This window comes from Coregonus lavaretus (assembly GCF_964263955.1).
Source record: "Coregonus lavaretus genome assembly, contig: HAP1_SCAFFOLD_400, whole genome shotgun sequence".
Lineage (NCBI taxonomy): Eukaryota > Metazoa > Chordata > Actinopteri > Salmoniformes > Salmonidae > Coregonus > Coregonus lavaretus.
The window spans coordinates 245,992-266,528 of NW_028158772.1; the positions used below are offsets into that span (position 1 = coordinate 245,992).

A 20,537-nucleotide genomic window follows, 5' to 3' on the forward strand; every position below is an offset into this window, starting at 1 on the left:
GGTGGGAAAGGGCAGTGTGGAGTGCAATAGAGATTGCATCATCTGTGGATCTGTTGGGGCGGTATGCAAATTGGAGTGGGTCTAGGGTTTCTGGGATAATGCTGTTGATGTGAGCCATGACCAGCCTTTCAAAGCACTTCATGGCTACAGACGTCAGTGCTACGGGTCGGTAGTCATTTAGGCAGGTTATCTTAGAGTCCTTGGGCACAGGGACTATGGTGGTCTGCTTGAAACATGTTGGTATTACAGACTCAGTCAGGGACATGTTGAAAATGTCAGTGAAGACACTTGCCAGTTGGTCAGCACATGCTCGGAGTACACGTCCTGGTAATCCGTCTGGCCCTGCGGCCTTGTGAATGTTGACCTGCTTAAAAGTCTTACTCACATCGGCTACGGAGAGCGTGATCACATAGTCATCCGGAACAGCTGGTGCTCTCATGCATGCTTCAGTGTTGCTTGCCTCGAAGCGAGCATAGAAGTGGTTTAGCTCGTCTGGTAGGCTTGTGTCACTGGGCAGCTCGCGGCTGTGCTTCCCTTTGTAGTCTGTAATAGTTTTCAAGCCCTGCCACATCCGATGAGCGTCAGAGACAGTGTAGTATGATTCAATCTTAGTCCTGTATTGACTCTTTGCCTGTTTGATGGAAAAAAAAACTCTGATCTTTTATATCATTTAGGCTAATTTTATGGTTCGGAAAATATATTTTTGTTCAGTAGTTGAATTACATAACCCCATTTAGCTAAATGACAACATAACCCAGGGCCCTGTGGCACTATGAAGGGAATAGTGTGCCATTTGACCAGAGCCCTGAGGCACTATGAAGGGAATAGTGTGCCATTTGACCAGAGCCCTGTGGCACTATGAAGGGAATAGTGTGCCATTTGACCAGAGCCCTGAGGCACTATGAAGGGAATAGTGTGCCATTTGTGAAGTGTGAGGTCAGGCTCACTGAACCTCCCTGAAATGTTCAGAAAGAAATCTGCAAACATGCCTCTCTGACATGCAGAACAAGGAATCACATCAGCTCTGTTCATGGAATTTCTATCTGCAACGTCCGCTAACGTTCGGCTACTGAACGTGTCTCCATAGTAACCCTGGGTAAACACGGCAGCGACATCATTCCTCGTCCTCGTCACGAGACACACTACTTCCTTCCGGTCTGAGAAGTCGTCACAGGAATGCATTTACAACAGAACCCTTTCAACCGAAGAATCTGAGTTTTTTGGAAGGTTGTGATACGGTATATTTCTAGTTGTATAGTCGTTATGAATCACCCAGTCTTTATATTAATAATAATAATAATAATAATAATATAATAATATGCCATTTAACATACAGACAACATAAATGACAACATGTACAAGTCACTTCCATGCCTGTTGAGACTCTGGACATTACAGTAAACTTATAATATGATAAAAATAAAATCAGTAATCATCTGAAAATGAAAAACACACGTATGGTTCTTTGGTTAAATGGGTTTCACTGTCATTACACTCATAAAGACTAGACTGTATTAAGTTAGGCTTAGATTCAAATCTGGACCGCGGAAGTCAATGGTTATAGCGAGATTGACATTTTAAAAGGTAATTTCCGATTGAGCCGACATATGCAGCGTTTACCGTGAATGTGGTCTCTGTGAAAGCAGGAACATTGTCCCTTTTGTCATCTATAGTATGTACAAGTATAATGTGTTATTGGAGTAAAATATGAAGAAAAAAAACATGACATATGGAAATCTGTGTAGGTGTATTTTTAATTGGAACACACTGTGATATTGTAGTGAATTAGAAAACCCAATCTGCCTCAGCTACCGCCCATTTCACTGTCCAGAGAGTTGCTACTACACAGCTGGTTCAACGAGTTAGCCAGCTAACTGATAAACAACCAGAAATAACTATTGATTTTCTGATTCATTAAGAAAGCTAAACTCAGACATTTGTTTCTGGTTGTTGAGTCAATGGGACCATGCCCATTTCAAGTTTATCCTTATTAAACAAATAAAAAGTTATTTCAGATCATTTAGGCTTAGTTTGCTAATTTATTGATCTTGCTTTGTAGTATACACCTTTGGATTGACAGGAGAATATTAGAATATAATATTCAAGGTTTAATTTATAGGCCTGGTTTCAGATTATCCTAATCCAGGACTAGGCATAATCCATGTCCGGGAAACCAGCCCATATTCTTCAAGGTTTCCACAACAATCATCTTTAAGGCTTTAGTGTTGAACATCCCTCACATCCAAATGATCCCTTTTTTTTTTTTTTTTTACAGAAATGTTTGAAATGTAATAGAAAATCATGCTAACATGGCAGAGTGGATCCACAGATTGACCACAGAGAGTGGTCTAACAGAGTGGATCCACAGATTGACCACAGAGAGTGGTCTAACAGAGTGGATCCACAGATTGACCACAGAGAGTGGTCTAACAGAGTGGATCCACAGATTGACCACAGAGAGTGGTCTAACAGAGTGGATCCACAGATTGACCACAGAGAGTGGTCTAACAGAGTGGATCCACAGATTGACCACAGAGAGTGGTCTAACAGAGTGGATCCACAGATTGACCACAGAGAGTGGTCTAACAGAGTGGATCCACAGATTGACCACAGAGAGTGGTCTAACAGAGTGGATCCACAGATTGACCACAGAGAGTGGTCTAACAGAGTGGATCCACAGATTGACCACAGAGAGTGGTCTAACGGCTCAGTGCAAACAGACAGACATCAGGGGGTCGGTCCCAATAATATCTCCTTTCTCCTGAAGTGTACACACGTTCGCTGCTTCCTGCGTTGGATTGGTGGAGGCACAGGCTAGAGTTTCTACCATATTTCTTATACCAGTAATTTGCTTTATCAAATGATGGAAAGGAAATGAACAAGTGCACACCTTCGGGAGGAAGGATAGATGATTGGGACAAAGCCAGTCATTTCTGGTAGTGGAGTGTCTTTGGCTAGTTCAGGAAGTGCAGACCCTTTAGTCTGACCAGGGATATCATGGGTCAGAGGTTAAAGGTCAGGGGTCAGAGAAGGCTTGCATCCCAAATGGTACCCTATTCCCTATACAGTGCTTTCCTTTTATACAGGCCCCAAGGGCACTATACAGGTAATAAGGTGATATTTGGTACACACACACAGGGTTGTTACCGGGGGTTAAGGGCTCAGAGTGGGACAGGGGTTAAAGGTTAGAGGTCATGGTTCAGAGAAAGACAGGGTGACTCCAAAGTCCTCCTTGTACAGATCCCAGGTCTTGGCCTTGTGGGGGTTGTCCAGTTCTTCTCTAGATAGGACCAGTCTGGAGGTAGGGTAAATATAACAACATTAGGGGGTTAAAGACTGAAGGTAGGGTAAATATAACAACATTAGGGGGTTAAAGACTGAAGGTAGGGTAAGTAGAACAACATTAGGGGTTAAAGACTGAAGGTAGGGTAAATATAACAACATTAGGGGGTTAAAGACTGAAGGTAGGGTAAGTAGAACAACATTAGGGGTTAATGACTGAAGGTAGGGTAAGTAGAACAGCATTAGGGGTTAAAGACTGAAGGTAGGGTAAATATAACAACATTAGGGGGTTAAAGACTGAAGGTAGGGTAAGTAGAACAACATTAGGGGGTTAAAGACTGAAGGTAGGGTAAGTAGAACAACATTAGGGGTTAAAGACTGAAGGTAGGGTAAGTAGAACAACATTAGGGGTTAAAGACTGAAGGTAGGGTAAGTAGAACAACATTAGGGGTTAAAGACTGAAGGTAGGGTAAGTAGAACAACATTAGGGGTTAAAGACTGAAGGTAGGGTAAGTAGAACAACATTAGGGGTTAAAGACTGAAGGTAGGGTAAGTAGAACAGCATTAGGGGTTAAAGACTGAAGGTAGGGTAAGTAGAACAGCATTAGGGGTTAAAGACTGAAGGTAGGGTAAGTAGAACAGCATTAGGGGTTAAAGACTGAAGGTAGGGTAAGTAGAACAGCATTAGGGGTTAAAGACTGAAGGTAGGGTAAGTAGAACAACATTAGGGGTTAAAGACTGAAGGTAGGGTAAGTAGAACAGCATTAGGGGTTAAAGACTGAAGGTAGGGTAAGTAGAACAGCATTAGGGGTTAAAGACTGAAGGTAGGGTAAGTAGAACAACATTAGGGGTTAAAGACTGAAGGTAGGGTAAGTAGAACAACATTAGGGGTTAAAGACTGAAGGTAGGGTAAGTAGAACAACATTAGAGGTTAAAGACTGAAGGTAGGGTAAGTAGAACAACATTAGGGGTTAAAGACTGAAGGTAGGGTAAGTAGAACAACATTAGGGGTTAAAGACTGAAGGTAGGGTAAGTAGAACAACATTAGGGGTTAAAGACTGAAGGTAGGGTAAGTAGAACAACATTAGGGGTTAAAGACTGAAGGTAGGGTAAGTAGAACAACATTAGGGGTTAAAGATTGAAGGTAGGGTAAGTAGAACAACATTAGGGGTTAAAGACTGAAGGTAGGGTAAGTAGAACAACATTAGGGGTTAAAGACTGAAGGTAGGGTAAGTAGAACAACATTAGGGGTTAAAGACTGAAGGTAGGGTAAGTAGAACAGCATTAGGGGTTAAAGACTGAAGGTAGGGTAAGTAGAACAACATTAGGGGTTAAAGACTGAAGGTAGGGTAAGTAGAACAACATTAGGGGTTAAAGACTGAAGGTAGGGTAAGTAGAACAACATTAGGGGTTAAAGACTGAAGGTAGGGTAAGTAGAACAGCATTAGGGGTTAAAGACTGAAGGTAGGGTAAGTAGAACAACATTAGGGGTTAAAGCCTGAAGGTAGGGTAAGTAGAACAACATTAGGGGTTAAAGACTGAAGGTAGGGTAAGTAGAACAACATTAGGGGTTAATGACTGAAGGTAGGGTAAGTAGAACAACATTAGGGGTTAAAGACTGAAGGTAGGGTAAGTAGAACAACATTAGGGGTTAAAGACTGAAGGTAGGGTAAGTAGAACAGCATTAGGGGTTAAAGACTGAAGGTAGGGTAAGTAGAACAACATTAGGGGTTAAAGACTGAAGGTAGGGTAAGTAGAACAGCATTAGGGGTTAAAGACTGAAGGTAGGGTAAGTAGAACAACATTAGGGGTTAAAGACTGAAGGTAGGGTAAGTAGAACAACATTAGGGGTTAAAGACTGAAGGTAGGGTAAGTAGAACAACATTAGGGGTTAAAGACTGAAGGTAGGGTAAGTAGAACAACATTAGGGGTTAAAGACTGAAGGTAGGGTAAGTAGAACAACATTAGGGGTTAAAGACTGAAGGTAGGGTAAATAGAACAACATTAGGGGTTAAAGACTGAAGGTAGGGTAAGTAGAACAACATTAGGGGTTAAAGACTGAAGGTAGGGTAAGTAGAACAACATTAGGGGTTAAAGACTGAAGGTAGGGTAAGTAGAACAACATTAGGGGTTAAAGACTGAAGGTAGGGTAAGTAGAACAACATTAGGGGTTAAAGACTGAAGGTAGGGTAAGTAGAACAACATTAGGGGTTAAAGACTGAAGGTAGGGTAAGTAGAACAACATTAGGGGTTAAAGACTGAAGGTAGGGTAAGTAGAACAGCATTAGGGGTTAAAGACTGAAGGTAGGGTAAGTAGAACAACATTAGGGGGGTTAAAGACTGAAGGTAGGGTAAGTAGAACAGCATTAGGGGTTAAAGACTGAAGGTAGGGTAAGTAGAACAACATTAGGGGTTAAAGACTGAAGGTAGGGTAAGTAGAACAACATTAGGGGTTAAAGACTGAAGGTAGGGTAAGTAGAACAACATTAGGGGGGTTAAAGACTGAAGGTAGGGTAAGTAGAACAACATTAGGGGTTAAAGACTGAAGGTAGGGTAAGTAGAACAACATTAGGGGGTTAAAGACTGAAGGTAGGGTAAGTAGAACAGCATTAGGGGTTAAAGACTGAAGGTAGGGTAAGTAGAACAACATTAGGGGTTAAAGACTGAAGGTAGGGTAAGTAGAACAACATTAGGGGTTAAAGACTGAAGGTAGGGTAAGTAGAACAACATTAGGGGGTTAAAGACTGAAGGTAGGGTAAGTAGAACAACATTAGGGGGTTAAAGACTGAAGGTAGGGTAAGTAGAACAGCATTAGGGGTTAAAGACTGAAGGTAGGGTAAGTAGAACAGCATTAGGGGTTAAAGACTGAAGGTAGGGTAAGTAGAACAGCATTAGGGGTTAAAGACTGAAGGTAGGGTAAGTAGAACAACATTAGGGGTTAAAGACTGAAGGTAGGGTAAGTAGAACAACATTAGGGGTTAAAGACTGAAGGTAGGGTAAGTAGAACAACATTAGGGGTTAAAGACTGAAGGTAGGGTAAGTAGAACAACATTAGGGGTTAAAGACTGAAGGTAGGGTAAGTAGAACAACATTAGGGGTTAAAGACTGAAGGTAGGGTAAGTAGAACAACATTAGGGGGGTTAAAGACTGAAGGTAGGGTAAGTAGAACAACATTAGGGGTAAAGACTGAAGGTAGGGTAAGTAGAACAACATTAGGGGGTTAAAGACTGAAGGTAGGGTAAGTAGAACAACATTAGGGGTTAAAGACTGAAGGTAGGGTAAGTAGAACAACATTAGGGGGGTTAAAGACTGAAGGTAGGGTAAGTAGAACAGCATTAGGGGTTAAAGACTGAAGGTAGGGTAAGTAGAACAGCATTAGGGGTTAAAGACTGAAGGTAGGGTAAGTAGAACAACATTAGGGGGGTTAAAGACTGAAGGTAGGGTAAGTAGAACAGCATTAGGGGTTAAAGACTGAAGGTAGGGTAAGTAGAACAACATTAGGGGGGTTAAAGACTGAAGGTAGGGTAAGTAGAACAACATTAGGGGTTAAAGACTGAAGGTAGGGTAAGTAGAACAACATTAGGGGTTAAAGACTGAAGGTAGGGTAAGTAGAACAACATTAGGGGTTAAAGACTGAAGGTAGGGTAAGTAGAACAGCATTAGGGGTTAAAGACTGAAGGTAGGGTAAGTAGAACAACATTAGGGGGGTTAAAGACTGAAGGTAGGGTAAGTAGAACAACATTAGGGGTTAAAGACTGAAGGTAGGGTAAGTAGAACAATATTAGCAAAGACCTCATGAGTCATTGGAGTATTAGGGCTCATTCCCACAGATGGAGTGGACAGCCATACCTCTTGTCCTCTATGAAGGAGGTGTTGAACCAGAAATAGAAAGGACAGTCTTCATATCCTTTAGGGAGACCCTGGAGTGGAAGATACAGTTAGCATTATTAGAAGACAATATATTGAAGATAAAATACACCAAAGGGCTATGTGAGTGTGAATTGTATTCGTGTTACATTTGAAATATGTCCCTATACACCAGCTTCGAATGGCTTTTAAAAATGTTCCCCTTACTAGAAGCTTCCATTAGTTGTGTTACGTTTAAAATCTTCCCCCAAACACAAGCTCCAGTTAGTTGTGTTACCTCTAAAGTCTTACACTGAATACAGGTACTCTTGTGTCACGTCTAAATTCTTCCCCCAACCACAGGTACTCACAGCAGAGGACTCAAACATGACCTTAACGTCGCCGCTGACAACAGGCCCCTCCTGCAGGCTGATCACCACTGCGTTGTTACCAGCATCAGGAAACACCTGGGACAGATCAATACATCAATATATCATTACCAACATCAGGAAACACCTGGGACAGATCAATACATCAATATATATATCATTACCAACATCAGGAAACACCTGGGACAGATCAATACATCAATATATCATTACCAACACCAGGAAACACCTGGGACAGATCAATATATCAATTAACCAATCAATCCAATCAATCATTCGGTTGTGTGCCTCACCGTGCAGTTCTGTTGTTTGGCACAGACACCCAGGAACACTAGCTCCTTCCTTACAATGATTTTCACCTTCAAGTCACTACCGTTCCCTTTACCCACACCTAGAACACAGAGAAAAAAAAGGATTCTCATTCAACCATCTGTCATCATCATAGGGTTAATAGCTTGTCTTGTGTTGCAGCATGTTGTGATAGTAACACAAGTCCTGCCACCGAACATTATTACAGTGCTTTTTTTTTTTTTTTTAAGTAAGTGAAATTATAACTATTTGAAATGGCCTAAAACAACATGGCCGTCAACGGCAGCCTAAAGTGTGGTCTCGTCACCTGCTGTTTGCATTTCAATAAGTTGTTTATCAAATTACACCGTTGCCAGAAAGCGAGGTCAAATCAGGTTAAAGATGCTGCAACATCAGTCGACAGCCACCCTAGTGCAGAACAACATTACCTGGACACTGACATGCATGATTTAAAATGAGACTCCAAATAATATTAGAGATAATATGGCCAGAGAGTAGCAAATACTGACGATCAAGGTACGAATAGACATAGCGGTAGCAATAAAGTTCTGTTTAATGAAACTGTGGTGGCAATATGCTATTGTAATTTTAGAGCCGGTTTGATTAGCTAGTTAGCTAGTTAGCTAGTTAGCTAGTTAGCCAGGCTAGCGGGTACACGTCTCCACCGAGCAGGCCAGCTATGGCACGTTAACCTAGCTAGCAACTACAATGCCTTCAGAAAGTATTTCTCACCCCTTGACTTTTTACCCATTTATGTTACAAAGTGGGATTATAATTTATTGAATTGTCCCTTTTTGACAACAACCCTCTAATGTCAAAGTGGAAGAGAATTTACATGATTTTTTACATATTTTATGAAAAATAAAACGAATATGTCTTGATTAGATAAGTATGTTAGAAATCACCTTTGGCAGCGATAACAGCTGTGAGTGTTTCTGGGTAAGTCTCTAAGAGTGTTGCATACCTGGATTGTACAATATTCGCCCATTATTCTTAAAAAAATGATTCAAGCTCTGTCAAGTTGGTTGTTGATCATTGCTAGGAAGGACACCTGGACCTTTGTAGTGACTGGGTGTATTGATACACCATCTAACGTTTAATTAATAACTTCACCATGCTCAAAGGGATATTCAGTGTCTGCTTTTTTTTTTTTTTTTTTCACCCATATACCAATGGTCCCGTGTGGCTCAGTTGGTAGAGCATGGCGCTTGCAACGCCAGGGTTGTGGGTTCGATTCCCACGGGGGACCAGTATGAAAATGTATGCACTCACTACTGTAAGTGACTCTGGATAAAATAAAATAAATATGGAGCATCTGCTAAATGACTAAAATGTACAGCGCATTCGGAAAGTATTCAGACCCCTTGACTTTTTCCACATTTTGTTATGTTACAGCCTTATTCTAAATCAATTACAGCCTTATTCCTAATCAATCTACACACAATACCCCATAATGACAAATCAAAAACAGTTTAGACATTTTAGCAAATGTATAAAAGAAAAAAAACCTGAAATATCACATTTACATAAGTATTCAGACCCTTTACTCAGTACTTTGTTGAAGCAACTTTGGCAGCGATTACAGACTTGAGTCTTCTTGGGTATGACGCTACAAGCTTGGCACACCTGTATTTGGGGAAATTTTCCCATTCCTCTCTGCAGATCCTCTCAAGCTCTGTCAGGTTGGATGGGGAGCGTCGCTGCACAGCTATTTTCAGGTATCTCCAGAGATGTTCGATCGGGTTCAAGTCCAGGCTCTGGCTGGGCCACTCAAGGACATTCAGAGACTTGTCCTGAAGCAACTCCTGCGTTGTCTTGGCTGTGTGCTTCGGGTCGTTGTCCTTTTGGAAGGTGAACCTTCACCCCAGTCTGAGGTCCTGAGCGCTCTGGAGCAGGTTTTCATCAAGGATCTCTCTGTACTTTGCTCCTTTCATCTTTCCTTCGATCCTGACTAGTCTCCCAGTCCCTGCCGCTGAAAAACATCACCACAGCATGATGCTGCCACCACCTTGCTTCACTGTAGGGATGGTGCCAGGTTACCTCCAGACGTGACGCTTGGCATTCAGGCCAAAGAGTTCAATCTTGGTTTCATCAGACCAGAGAATCTTGTTTCTCATGGTCTGAGAGTCCTTTAGGTGCCTTTTGGCAAACTCCAAGCGGGTTGCCATGTGCCTTTTTACTGATGAGTGGCTTCCATCTGGACACTCTACCATAAAGGCCTGATTGGTGGAGTGCTGCAGAGACGGTTGTCCTTCTGGAAGGTTCTCCCATCTCTACAGATGAACTCTGGAGCTCTGTCAGTGACCATCGGGTTCTTGGTCACCTCCCTGACCAAGGACCTTCTCCCCTGATTGCTCAGTTTGGCCAGGCGGACAGCTCTAGAATGATGGAGGCCACTGTGTTCTTGGAGACCTTCAATGCTGCAGACATTTTTTGGTACCCTTCCCCAGATCTGTGCCTCGACACGATCCTGTCTCGGAGCTCTACGGACAATTCCTTCGACCTCATGGCTTGGTTTTGCTCTGACATGCACTGTCAACTGTGGGACCTTATATAGACAGGTGTGTGCCTTTCCAAATCATGTCCAATCAATTGAATTTACCACAGGTGGACTCCAATCAAGTTGTAGAAACATCTCAAGGATGATCAATGGAAACAGGATGGACTGCACGGAGCTTCTAAGTTCGTGCCTCAACGCAAAAATGTGAGGGGGGGTTTTCCGGTGGGGAAAATTTTTAAAACTATTTATGTAATAAGGTATCCGTTTTTAGTTTTTTAGCAACATTTTCTTAAAACCTGTTTTCGCTTTGTCATTATGGGGTATTGTGTGTAGATTGCTTTTTAGGAAAAACAATTATTCAATCCATTTTAGAATAAGGCTGTAACGTAACAAAATGTGGAAAAAGTCAAGGGGTCTGAATACTTTCCGAACGCACTGTAATAGGTGTCTTTGCGAGGCATTAGAAAACCTCCCAGGTCTTTGTGGTGGAGTCTGTGCTTGAAATTAACTGAACGACTGAGGGTTGTGTGTGTGTGGTACGGAGATGGGGGTAGTCTAGTGTGTGTGTGTGGGGTACGGAGATGGGGGTAGTCTAGTGTGTGTGTGGTACGGAGATGGGGGTAGTCTAGTGTGTGTGTGTGGGGTACGGAGATGGGGGTAGTCTAGTGTGTGTGTGTGTGGTACGGAGATGGGGGTAGTCTAGTGTGTGTGTGTGGTACGGAGATGGGGGTAGTCTAGTGTGTGTGTGTGGTACGGAGATGGGGGTAGTCTAGTGTGTGTGTGGGGTACGGAGATGGGGGTAGTCTAGTGTGTGTGGGGTACGGAGATGGGGGTAGTCTAGTGTGTGTGTGTGTGGTACGGAGATGGGGGTAGTCTAGTGTGTGTGTGGGGTACGGAGATGGGGGTAGTCTAGTGTGTGTGTGTGGTACGGAGATGGGGGTAGTCTAGTGTGTGTGTGTGTGGTACGGAGATGGGGGTAGTCTAGTGTGTGTGTGTGTGGTACAGAGATTGGGGTAGTCTAGTGTGTGTGTGTGGTACGGAGATGGGGGTAGTCTAGTGTGTGTGTGTGTGGTACGGAGATGGGGGTAGTCTAGTGTGTGTGTGTGTGGTACGGAGATGGGGGTAGTCTAGTGTGTGTGTGTGGGGTACGGAGATGGGGGTAGTCTAGTGTGTGTGTGTGGTACGGAGATGGGGGTAGTCTAGTGTGTGTGTGTGTGTGTGTGTGTGTGTGTGTGTGTGTGTGTGTGTGGTACGGAGATGGGGGTAGTCTAGTGTGTGTGTGTGGGGTACGGAGATGGGGGTAGTCTAGTGTGTGTGTGGTACGGAGATGGGGGTAGTCTAGTGTGTGTGTGTGGTACGGAGATGGGGGTAGTCTATTGTGTGTGTGTGTGGTACGGAGATGGGGGTAGTCTATTGTGTGTGTGTGTGGTACGGAGATGGGGGTAGTCTAGTGTGTGTGTGTGGTACGGAGATGGGGGTAGTCTAGTGTGTGTGTGTGGTACGGAGATGGGGGTAGTCTAGTGTGTGTGTGGGGTACGGAGATGGGGGTAGTCTAGTGTGTGTGTGTGTGTGTGGTACGGAGATGGGGGTAGTCTAGTGTGTGTGTGTGTGTGTGGTACGGAGATGGGGGTAGTCTAGTGTGTGTGTGTGTGTGGTACGGAGATGGGGGTAGTCTAGTGTGTGTGTGTGTGTGGTACGGAGATGGGGGTAGTCTAGTGTGTGTGTGTGTGGTACGGAGATGGGGGTAGTCTAGTGTGTGTGTGTGTGTGGTACGGAGATGGGGGTAGTCTAGTGTGTGTGTGTGTGTGGTACGGAGATGGGGGTAGTCTAGTGTGTGTGTGTGTGTGTGTGTGTGTGTGTGGTACGGAGATGGGGGTAGTCTAGTGTGTGTGTGGGGTACGGAGATGGGGGTAGTCTAGTGTGTGTGTGTGTGTGTGTGTGTGTGGTACGGAGATGGGGGTAGTCTAGTGTGTGTGTGTGGGGTACGGAGATGGGGGTAGTCTAGTGTGTGTGTGTGTGTGTGTGTGTGTGTGTGTGTGTGTGTGTGGTACGGAGATGGGGGTAGTCTAGTGTGTGTGTGGGGTACGGAGATGGGGGTAGTCTAGTGTGTGTGTGTGTGTGTGTGTGTGTGTGTGTGTGTGTGTGTGTGTGTGTGTGTGTGTGTGGTACGGAGATGGGGGTAGTCTAGTGTGTGTGTGGGGTACGGAGATGGGGGTAGTCTAGTGTGTGTGTGTGTGTGTGTGTGTGGTACGGAGATGGGGGTAGTCTAGTGTGTGTGTGGGGTACGGAGATGGGGGTAGTCTAGTGTGTGTGTGTGTGTGTGTGTGTGTGTGTGTGTGTGGTACGGAGATGGGGGTAGTCTAGTGTGTGTGTGTGTGTGTGTGTGTGTGTGTGTGTGTGTGTGGTACGGAGATGGGGGTAGTCTAGTGTGTGTGTGTGGTACGGAGATGGGGGTAGTCTAGTGTGTGTGTGTGGTACGGAGATGGGGGTAGTCTAGTGTGTGTGTGTGGTACGGAGATGGGGGTAGTCTAGTGTGTGTGTGTGGTACGGAGATGGGGGTAGTCTAGTGTGTGTGTGTGGTACGGAGATGGGGGTAGTCTAGTGTGTGTGTGTGTGTGTGTGTGTGTGTGTGTGTGTGTGTGTGTGTGTGTGTGTGTGTGGTACGGAGATGGGGGTAGTCTAGTGTGTGTGTGTGGTACGGAGATGGGGGTAGTCTAGTGTGTGTGTGTGGTACGGAGATGGGGGTAGTCTAGTGTGTGTGTGTGTGTGTGTGTGTGTGTGTGTGTGTGTGGTACGGAGATGGGGGTAGTCTAGTGTGTGTGTGTGTGTGTGTGTGTGTGTGTGTGTGTGTGTGTGTGTGTGTGTGTGTGTGTGGTACGGAGATGGGGGTAGTCTAGTGTGTGTGTGTGGTACGGAGATGGGGGTAGTCTAGTGTGTGTGTGTGTGTGTGTGTGTGTGTGTGTGTGTGTGTGTGTGTGTGGTACGGAGATGGGGGTAGTCTAGTGTGTGTGTGTGTGTGTGTGTGTGTGTGTGTGTGTGTGTGTGTGTGTGTGTGGTACGGAGATGGGGGTAGTCTAGTGTGTGTGTGTGTGTGTGTGTGTGTGTGTGTGTGTGTGTGTGGTACGGAGATGGGGGTAGTCTAGTGTGTGTGTGTGTGTGTGTGTGTGTGTGTGTGTGTGTGTGTGGTACGGAGATGGGGGTAGTCTAGTGTGTGTGTGTGGTACGGAGATGGGGGTAGTCTAGTGTGTGTGTGTGGTACGGAGATGGGGGTAGTCTAGTGTGTGTGTGTGGTACGGAGATGGGGGTAGTCTAGTGTGTGTGTGTGTGTGTGTGTGTGTGTGTGTGTGTGTGTGTGTGTGTGTGTGGTACGGAGATGGGGGTAGTCTAGTGTGTGTGTGTGGTACGGAGATGGGGGTAGTCTAGTGTGTGTGTGTGTGTGTGTGTGTGTGTGTGTGTGTGTGTGTGTGTGGTACGGAGATGGGGGTAGTCTAGTGTGTGTGTGTGTGTGTGTGTGTGTGTGTGTGTGTGTGTGTGTGTGTGTGTGTGTGGTACGGAGATGGGGGTAGTCTAGTGTGTGTGTGTGGTACGGAGATGGGGGTAGTCTAGTGTGTGTGTGTGTGTGTGTGTGTGTGTGTGTGTGTGTGTGTGTGTGTGTGTGTGTGGTACGGAGATGGGGGTAGTCTAGTGTGTGTGTGTGTGTGTGTGTGTGTGTGTGTGTGTGTGTGTGTGTGGTACGGAGATGGGGGTAGTCTAGTGTGTGTGTGTGTGTGTGTGTGTGTGTGTGTGTGTGTGTGTGTGTGTGTGTGTGTGTGTGGTACGGAGATGGGGGTAGTCTAGTGTGTGTGTGTGTGTGTGTGTGTGTGTGTGTGTGTGTGTGTGTGTGTGTGTGTGTGTGTGTGTGTGTGTGGTACGGAGATGGGGGTAGTCTAGTGTGTGTGTGTGGTACGGAGATGGGGGTAGTCTAGTGTGTGTGTGTGTGTGTGTGTGTGTGTGTGTGTGTGTGTGTGTGTGTGTGTGGTACGGAGATGGGGGTAGTCTAGTGTGTGTGTGTGTGTGTGTGTGTGTGTGTGTGTGTGTGTGTGTGTGTGTGTGTGGTACGGAGATGGGGGTAGTCTAGTGTGTGTGTGTGTGTGTGTGTGTGTGTGTGTGTGTGTGTGTGTGTGTGTGTGGTACGGAGATGGGGGTAGTCTAGTGTGTGTGTGTGTGTGTGTGTGTGTGTGTGTGTGTGTGTGTGGTACGGAGATGGGGGTAGTCTAGTGTGTGTGTGTGTGTGTGTGTGTGTGTGTGTGTGTGTGTGTGTGTGTGTGTGTGTGGTACGGAGATGGGGGTAGTCTAGTGTGTGTGTGTGGTACGGAGATGGGGGTAGTCTAGTGTGTGTGTGTGTGTGTGTGTGTGTGTGGTACGGAGATGGGGGTAGTCTAGTGTGTGTGTGTGTGTGTGTGTGTGTGTGTGTGTGTGTGTGTGTGTGTGTGTGTGTGTGTGTGTGTGTGTGTGTGTGTGTGTGTGTGTGGTACGGAGATGGGGGTAGTCTAGTGTGTGTGTGTGTGTGTGTGTGTGTGTGTGTGTGTGTGTGTGTGTGTGTGTGTGTGTGGTACGGAGATGGGGGTAGTCTAGTGTGTGTGTGTGTGTGTGTGTGTGTGTGTGTGTGTGTGTGTGTGTGGTACGGAGATGGGGGTAGTCTAGTGTGTGTGTGTGTGTGTGTGTGTGTGTGTGTGTGTGTGTGTGTGTGTGTGGTACGGAGATGGGGGTAGTCTAGTGTGTGTGTGTGTGTGTGTGTGTGTGTGTGTGTGTGTGTGTGTGTGTGTGTGTGGTACGGAGATGGGGGTAGTCTAGTGTGTGTGTGTGTGTGTGTGTGTGTGTGTGTGTGTGTGTGTGTGTGTGTGTGGTACGGAGATGGGGGTAGTCTAGTGTGTGTGTGTGGTACGGAGATGGGGGTAGTCTAGTGTGTGTGTGTGTGTGTGTGTGTGTGTGTGTGTGTGTGTGTGTGTGTGTGTGTGGTACGGAGATGGGGGTAGTCTAGTGTGTGTGTGTGTGTGTGTGTGTGTGTGTGTGTGTGTGTGTGTGGTACGGAGATGGGGGTAGTCTAGTGTGTGTGTGTGTGTGTGTGTGTGTGTGTGTGTGTGTGTGTGTGTGTGGTACGGAGATGGGGGTAGTCTAGTGTGTGTGTGTGTGTGTGTGTGTGTGTGTGTGTGTGTGTGTGGTACGGAGATGGGGGTAGTCTAGTGTGTGTGTGTGTGTGTGTGTGTGTGTGTGTGTGTGTGTGTGTGTGTGTGTGTGTGTGTGGTACGGAGATGGGGGTAGTCTAGTGTGTGTGTGTGTGTGTGTGTGTGGTACGGAGATGGGGGTAGTCTAGTGTGTGTGTGTGTGTGTGTGTGTGTGGTACGGAGATGGGGGCAGTCTAGTGTGTGTGTGTGTGTGTGTGTGTGTGTGTGTGTGTGTGTGTGTGTGTGTGTGTGTGTGTGTGTGTGTGTGTGGTACGGAGATGGGGGTAGTCTAGTGTGTGTGTGTGTGTGTGTGTGTGTGTGTGTGTGTGTGTGTGTGTGTGTGTGTGTGTGTGTGTGTGTGTGTGTGTGTACGGAGATGGGGGTAGTCTAGTGTGTGTGTGTGTGTGTGTGTGTGTGTGTGTGTGTGTGTGTGGTACGGAGATGGGGGTAGTCTAGTGTGTGTGTGTGTGTGTGTGTGTGTGTGTGTGTGTGTGTGTGTGTGTGTGTGTGTGTGTGTGTGTGTGTGTGTGTGTGTGTGTGTGTGGTACGGAGATGGGGGTAGTCTAGTGTGTGTGTGTGTGTGTGTGTGTGTGTGTGTGTGTGTGTGTGTGTGTGTGTGTGTGTGTGTGTGTGTGTGTGGTACGGAGATGGGGGTAGTCTAGTGTGTGTGTGTGTGTGTGTGTGTGTGTGTGTGTGTGTGTGTGGTACGGAGATGGGGGTAGTCTAGTGTGAGTGTGTGTGTGTGTGTGTGTGTGTGTGTGTGTGTGTGTGTGTGTGTGTGTGTGTGTGGTACGGAGATGGGGGCAGTCTAGTGTGTGTGTGGTACGGAGATGGGGGTAGTCTAGTGTGTGTGTGTGTGTGTGGTACGGAGATGGGGGTAGTCTAGTGTGTGTGTGGTACGGAGATGGGGGTAGTCTAGTGTGTGTGTGTGTGTGTGTGTGTGTGTGTGTGTGTGTGTGTGTGTGTGTGGTACGGAGATGGGGGCAGTCATTCAAACATCATGTTAAACACTATGAGTCCATGTGACGTATCATGTGACTTGTCATGTGACTTGTTAAGGACATTTGTCTCCTGAACTTATTTAGGTTTGCCATAACAAATGGGTTGAATACTTATTGACTCGAGACATTTCAGCTTTTCATTTTTAATTCATTTGTTAAAAATAAACATTACATTTTTAAAAAATGACATTATGGGGTATTACAACAATGGAAATAAGCCTTTGGGCTTCATTGTGTTTTATCCTCAATAATATTTTATGTGCAGTATGTAATGTCTCTGGGTGGAGCCGCCTTTACAGTTTTTATCAAATAATCAAACCTGCTATGGAGTGGATATTATAGTGGATAGATATTCAATCAAACCTGCTATGGAGTAAATATTATAGTGGATAGATATTCAATCAAACCTGCTATGGAGTGGATATTATAGTGGATAGATATTCAATCAAACCTGCTATGGAGTGGATGTTATTATAGTGGATAGATATTCAATCAAACCTGCTATGGAGTAGATATTATAGTGGATAGATATTCAATCAAACCTGCTATGGAGTAGATATTATAGTGGATAGATATTCAATCAAACCTGCTATGGAGAATGTTATTATAGTGGATAGATATTCAATCAAACCTGCTATGTAGTAGATATTATAGTGGATAGATATTCAATCAAACCTGCTATGGAGTAGATATTATAGTGGATAGATATTCAAGCAAACCTGCTATGGAGTAGATATTATAGTGGATAGATATTCAATCAAACCTGCTATGTAGTAGATATTATAGTGGATAGATATTCAATCAAACCTGCTATGGAGTAGATGTTATTATAGTGGATAGATATTCAATCAAACCTGCTATGGAGTAGATGTTATTATAGTGGATAGATATTCAATCAAACCTGCAATGGAGTAGATATTATAGTGGATAGATAATCAATCAAACCTGCTATGGAGTAGATATTATAGTGGATAGATATTCAATCAAACCTGCTATGGAGTAGATGTTATTATAGTGGATAGATATTCAATCAAACCTGCTATGGAGTGGATGCGGATGCTCTTGATCTTCAGGCTCTGTTCTGGAGGAAGTTGTCTGTTGAACTTAGTCTTCATCACTTCATAGTAACCCACATACCTGCTCTGTAACACACACACACACCATCATCATCATCACTTCATAGTAACCCACACACAAAATATACAGAGAAAACACACACACAGATGGAAATGGAGCTAGCCTGCTAGCCCGAGGGTAATGCTCTTCAGGCCGGGCTAGCCCGAGGGTAATGCTCTTCAGGCCGGGCTAGCCCGAGGGTAATGCTCTTCAGGCCGGGCTAGCCCGAGGGTAATGCTCTTCAGGCCGGGCTAGCCCGAGGGTAATGCTCTTCAGGCCGGGCTAGCCCGAGGGTAATGCTCTTCAGGCCGGGCTAGCCCGAGGGTAATGCTCTTCAGGCCGGGCTAGCCCGAGGGTAATGCTCTTCAGGCCGGGTTAGTAGGTAACGTGCCAAACTAGCCCGGTGCCAAGAAATGGCCTTTTCAAACATTGCATGGCACAGCTTTTGGACCCAAATGTTACCTGTGGCCTTGTTGAGTAACACTCTGCACCACCTTTATTTCTCTACGTTTGCGTTTACACAGCCAGCCCAATTCTCATCTATGTTTTCACTAATTAGTATTTTTTTTCCCACGAAGATCAGAATTGGGCTGCCTGTTTAAACGAAGACAATGTACCTGAGACTAAGCATGAGTTAAGTCATATCTACGTGTACCTGAGACTAAGCATGAGATAAGTCATATCTACGTGTACCTGAGACTAAGCATGAGATAAGTCATATCTACGTGTACCTGAGACTAAGCATGAGATAAGTCATATCTACGTGTACCTGAGACTAAGCATGAGATAAGTCATATCTACGTGTACCTGAGACTAAGCATGAGTTAAGTCATATCTACGTGTACCTGAGACTCAGCATGAGTTAAGTCATATCTACGTGTACCTGAGACTCAGCATGAGTTAAGTCATATCTACGTGTACCTGAGACTCAGCATGAGTTAAGTCATATCTACGTGTACCTGAGACTCAGCATGAGTTAAGTCATATCTACGTGTACCTGAGACTAAGCATGAGTTAAGTCATATCTACGTGTACCTGAGACTCAGCATGAGATAAGTCATATCTACGTGTACCTGAGACTAAGCATGAGATAAGTCATATCTACGTGTACCTGAGACTAAGCATGAGATAAGTCATATCTACGTGTACCTGAGACTAAGCATGAGTTAAGTCATATCTACGTGTACCTGAGACTCAGCATGAGTTAAGTCATATCTACGTGTACCTGAGACTCAGCATGAGTTAAGTCATATCTACGTGTACCTGAGACTCAGCATGAGTTAAGTCATATCTACGTGTACCTGAGACTAAGCATGAGTTAAGTCATATCTACGTGTACCTGAGACTCAGCATGAGATAAGTCATATCTACGTGTACCTGAGACTAAGCATGAGATAAGTCATATCTACGTGTACCTGAGACTAAGCATGAGATAAGTCATATCTACGTGTACCTGAGACTAAGCATGAGATAAGTCATATCTACGTGTACCTGAGACTAAGCATGAGATAAGTCATATCTACGTGTACCTGAGACTAAGCATGAGTTAAGTCATATCTACGTGTACCTGAGACTCAGCATGAGTTAAGTCATATCTACGTGTACCAGAGACTCAGCATGAGTTAAGTCATATCTACGTGTACCTGAGACTCAGCATGAGTTAAGTCATATCTACGTGTACCTGAGACTCAGCATGAGTTAAGTCATATCTACGTGTACCTGAGACTCAGCATGAGTTAAGTCATATCTACGTGTACCTGAGACTCAGCATGAGTTAAGTCATATCTACGTGTACCTGAGACTCAGCATGAGTTAAGTCATATCTACGTGTACCTGAGACTCAGCATGAGTTAAGTCATATCTACGTGTACCTGAGACTAAGCATGAGTTAAGTCATATCTACGTGTACCTGAGACTCAGCATGAGATAAGTCATATCTACGTGTACCTGAGACTAAGCATGAGATAAGTCATATCTACGTGTACCTGAGACTAAGCATGAGATAAGTCATATCTACGTGTACCTGAGACTAAGCATGAGTTAAGTCATATCTACGTGTACCTGAGACTAAGCATGAGATAAGTCATATCTACGTGTACCTGAGACTCAGCATGAGATAAGTCATATCTACGTGTACCTGAGACTCAGCATGAGTTAAGTCATATCTACGTGTACCTGAGACTCAGCATGAGTTAAGTCATATCTACGTGTACCTGCGACTCAGCATGAGTTAAGTCATATCTACGTGTACCTGCGACGGGGTCTCCACTCCCTGGAACTTGGAGCTGCGGCTCTTGTCTGTCCTCCTCTCCCCAAAGTAATCCAAACTGTCCTGTGGGTCATTATATAACCGCGTTAGTCCCCGGAGCTCTGGGAGTGGTGTTTTTTTTAGTGTTAAACCAGTTTAAATACTGTGCCGTGCTGAAATACCTTAACAATTTCAAAAACATGTGTAGGAGTTGCCCTACCTGAGCACTCTCAAACTGGTCACTGTCAACGAGCCAGGTACACACCAGAGTCCCCGTACGACCTGTTGGAACACACACCACTGTTAAAAAAAGGGGGCAATCTGCAGTTGCTTCATCCATTTTTGGACTTCTTAAAAATTATTGAAATGTAAACATTGATTCTTGAAGAATGTTACTTATAAATGCCTCTTGAGCTTTAACTGTCGTACCTGATCAGAATCCAAAATAGAAGCTTGTTTCACTCCAATGTTCGTAAAGAAAATAAACGTAAACAATATGGCTGACTGGTCGATTGTTTGGGCCATAAGCTGTTGGTCTACCGAGATTCTTTTTCCGAGCAGTAGCAAATACACTACGTGGCCATAAGTATGTGGACATTCCAAAATCATGGGAATTAATATGGAGTCCCCCCCCCCCCCTCC

At 44.8% G+C, this 20,537-nt stretch overlaps 1 protein-coding gene across 1 annotated transcript in view; it reads right to left on the minus strand.

The window, feature by feature from the left end:
* Positions 1–1,737: 1,737 nt before the first annotated feature.
* LOC311123596 (phosphatidylinositol 3,4,5-trisphosphate 3-phosphatase TPTE2-like) overlaps positions 1,738–20,537 on the minus strand; it is a 37,154-nt gene continuing 18,354 nt past the window's right edge. The window contains exons 5-11 of the mRNA XM_084197833.1: positions 20,116–20,177; positions 19,899–19,979; positions 17,568–17,673; positions 7,811–7,908; positions 7,500–7,595; positions 7,132–7,202; positions 1,738–3,295 (exon numbers count right to left, since the gene is read on the minus strand). Of these exons, the coding sequence (XP_084053959.1) occupies positions 3,193–3,295; positions 7,132–7,202; positions 7,500–7,595; positions 7,811–7,908; positions 17,568–17,673; positions 19,899–19,979; positions 20,116–20,177 (617 nt within the window). The 3' untranslated portion in view covers positions 1,738–3,192. The remainder of the gene's footprint in view (positions 3,296–7,131; positions 7,203–7,499; positions 7,596–7,810; positions 7,909–17,567; positions 17,674–19,898; positions 19,980–20,115; positions 20,178–20,537) is intronic.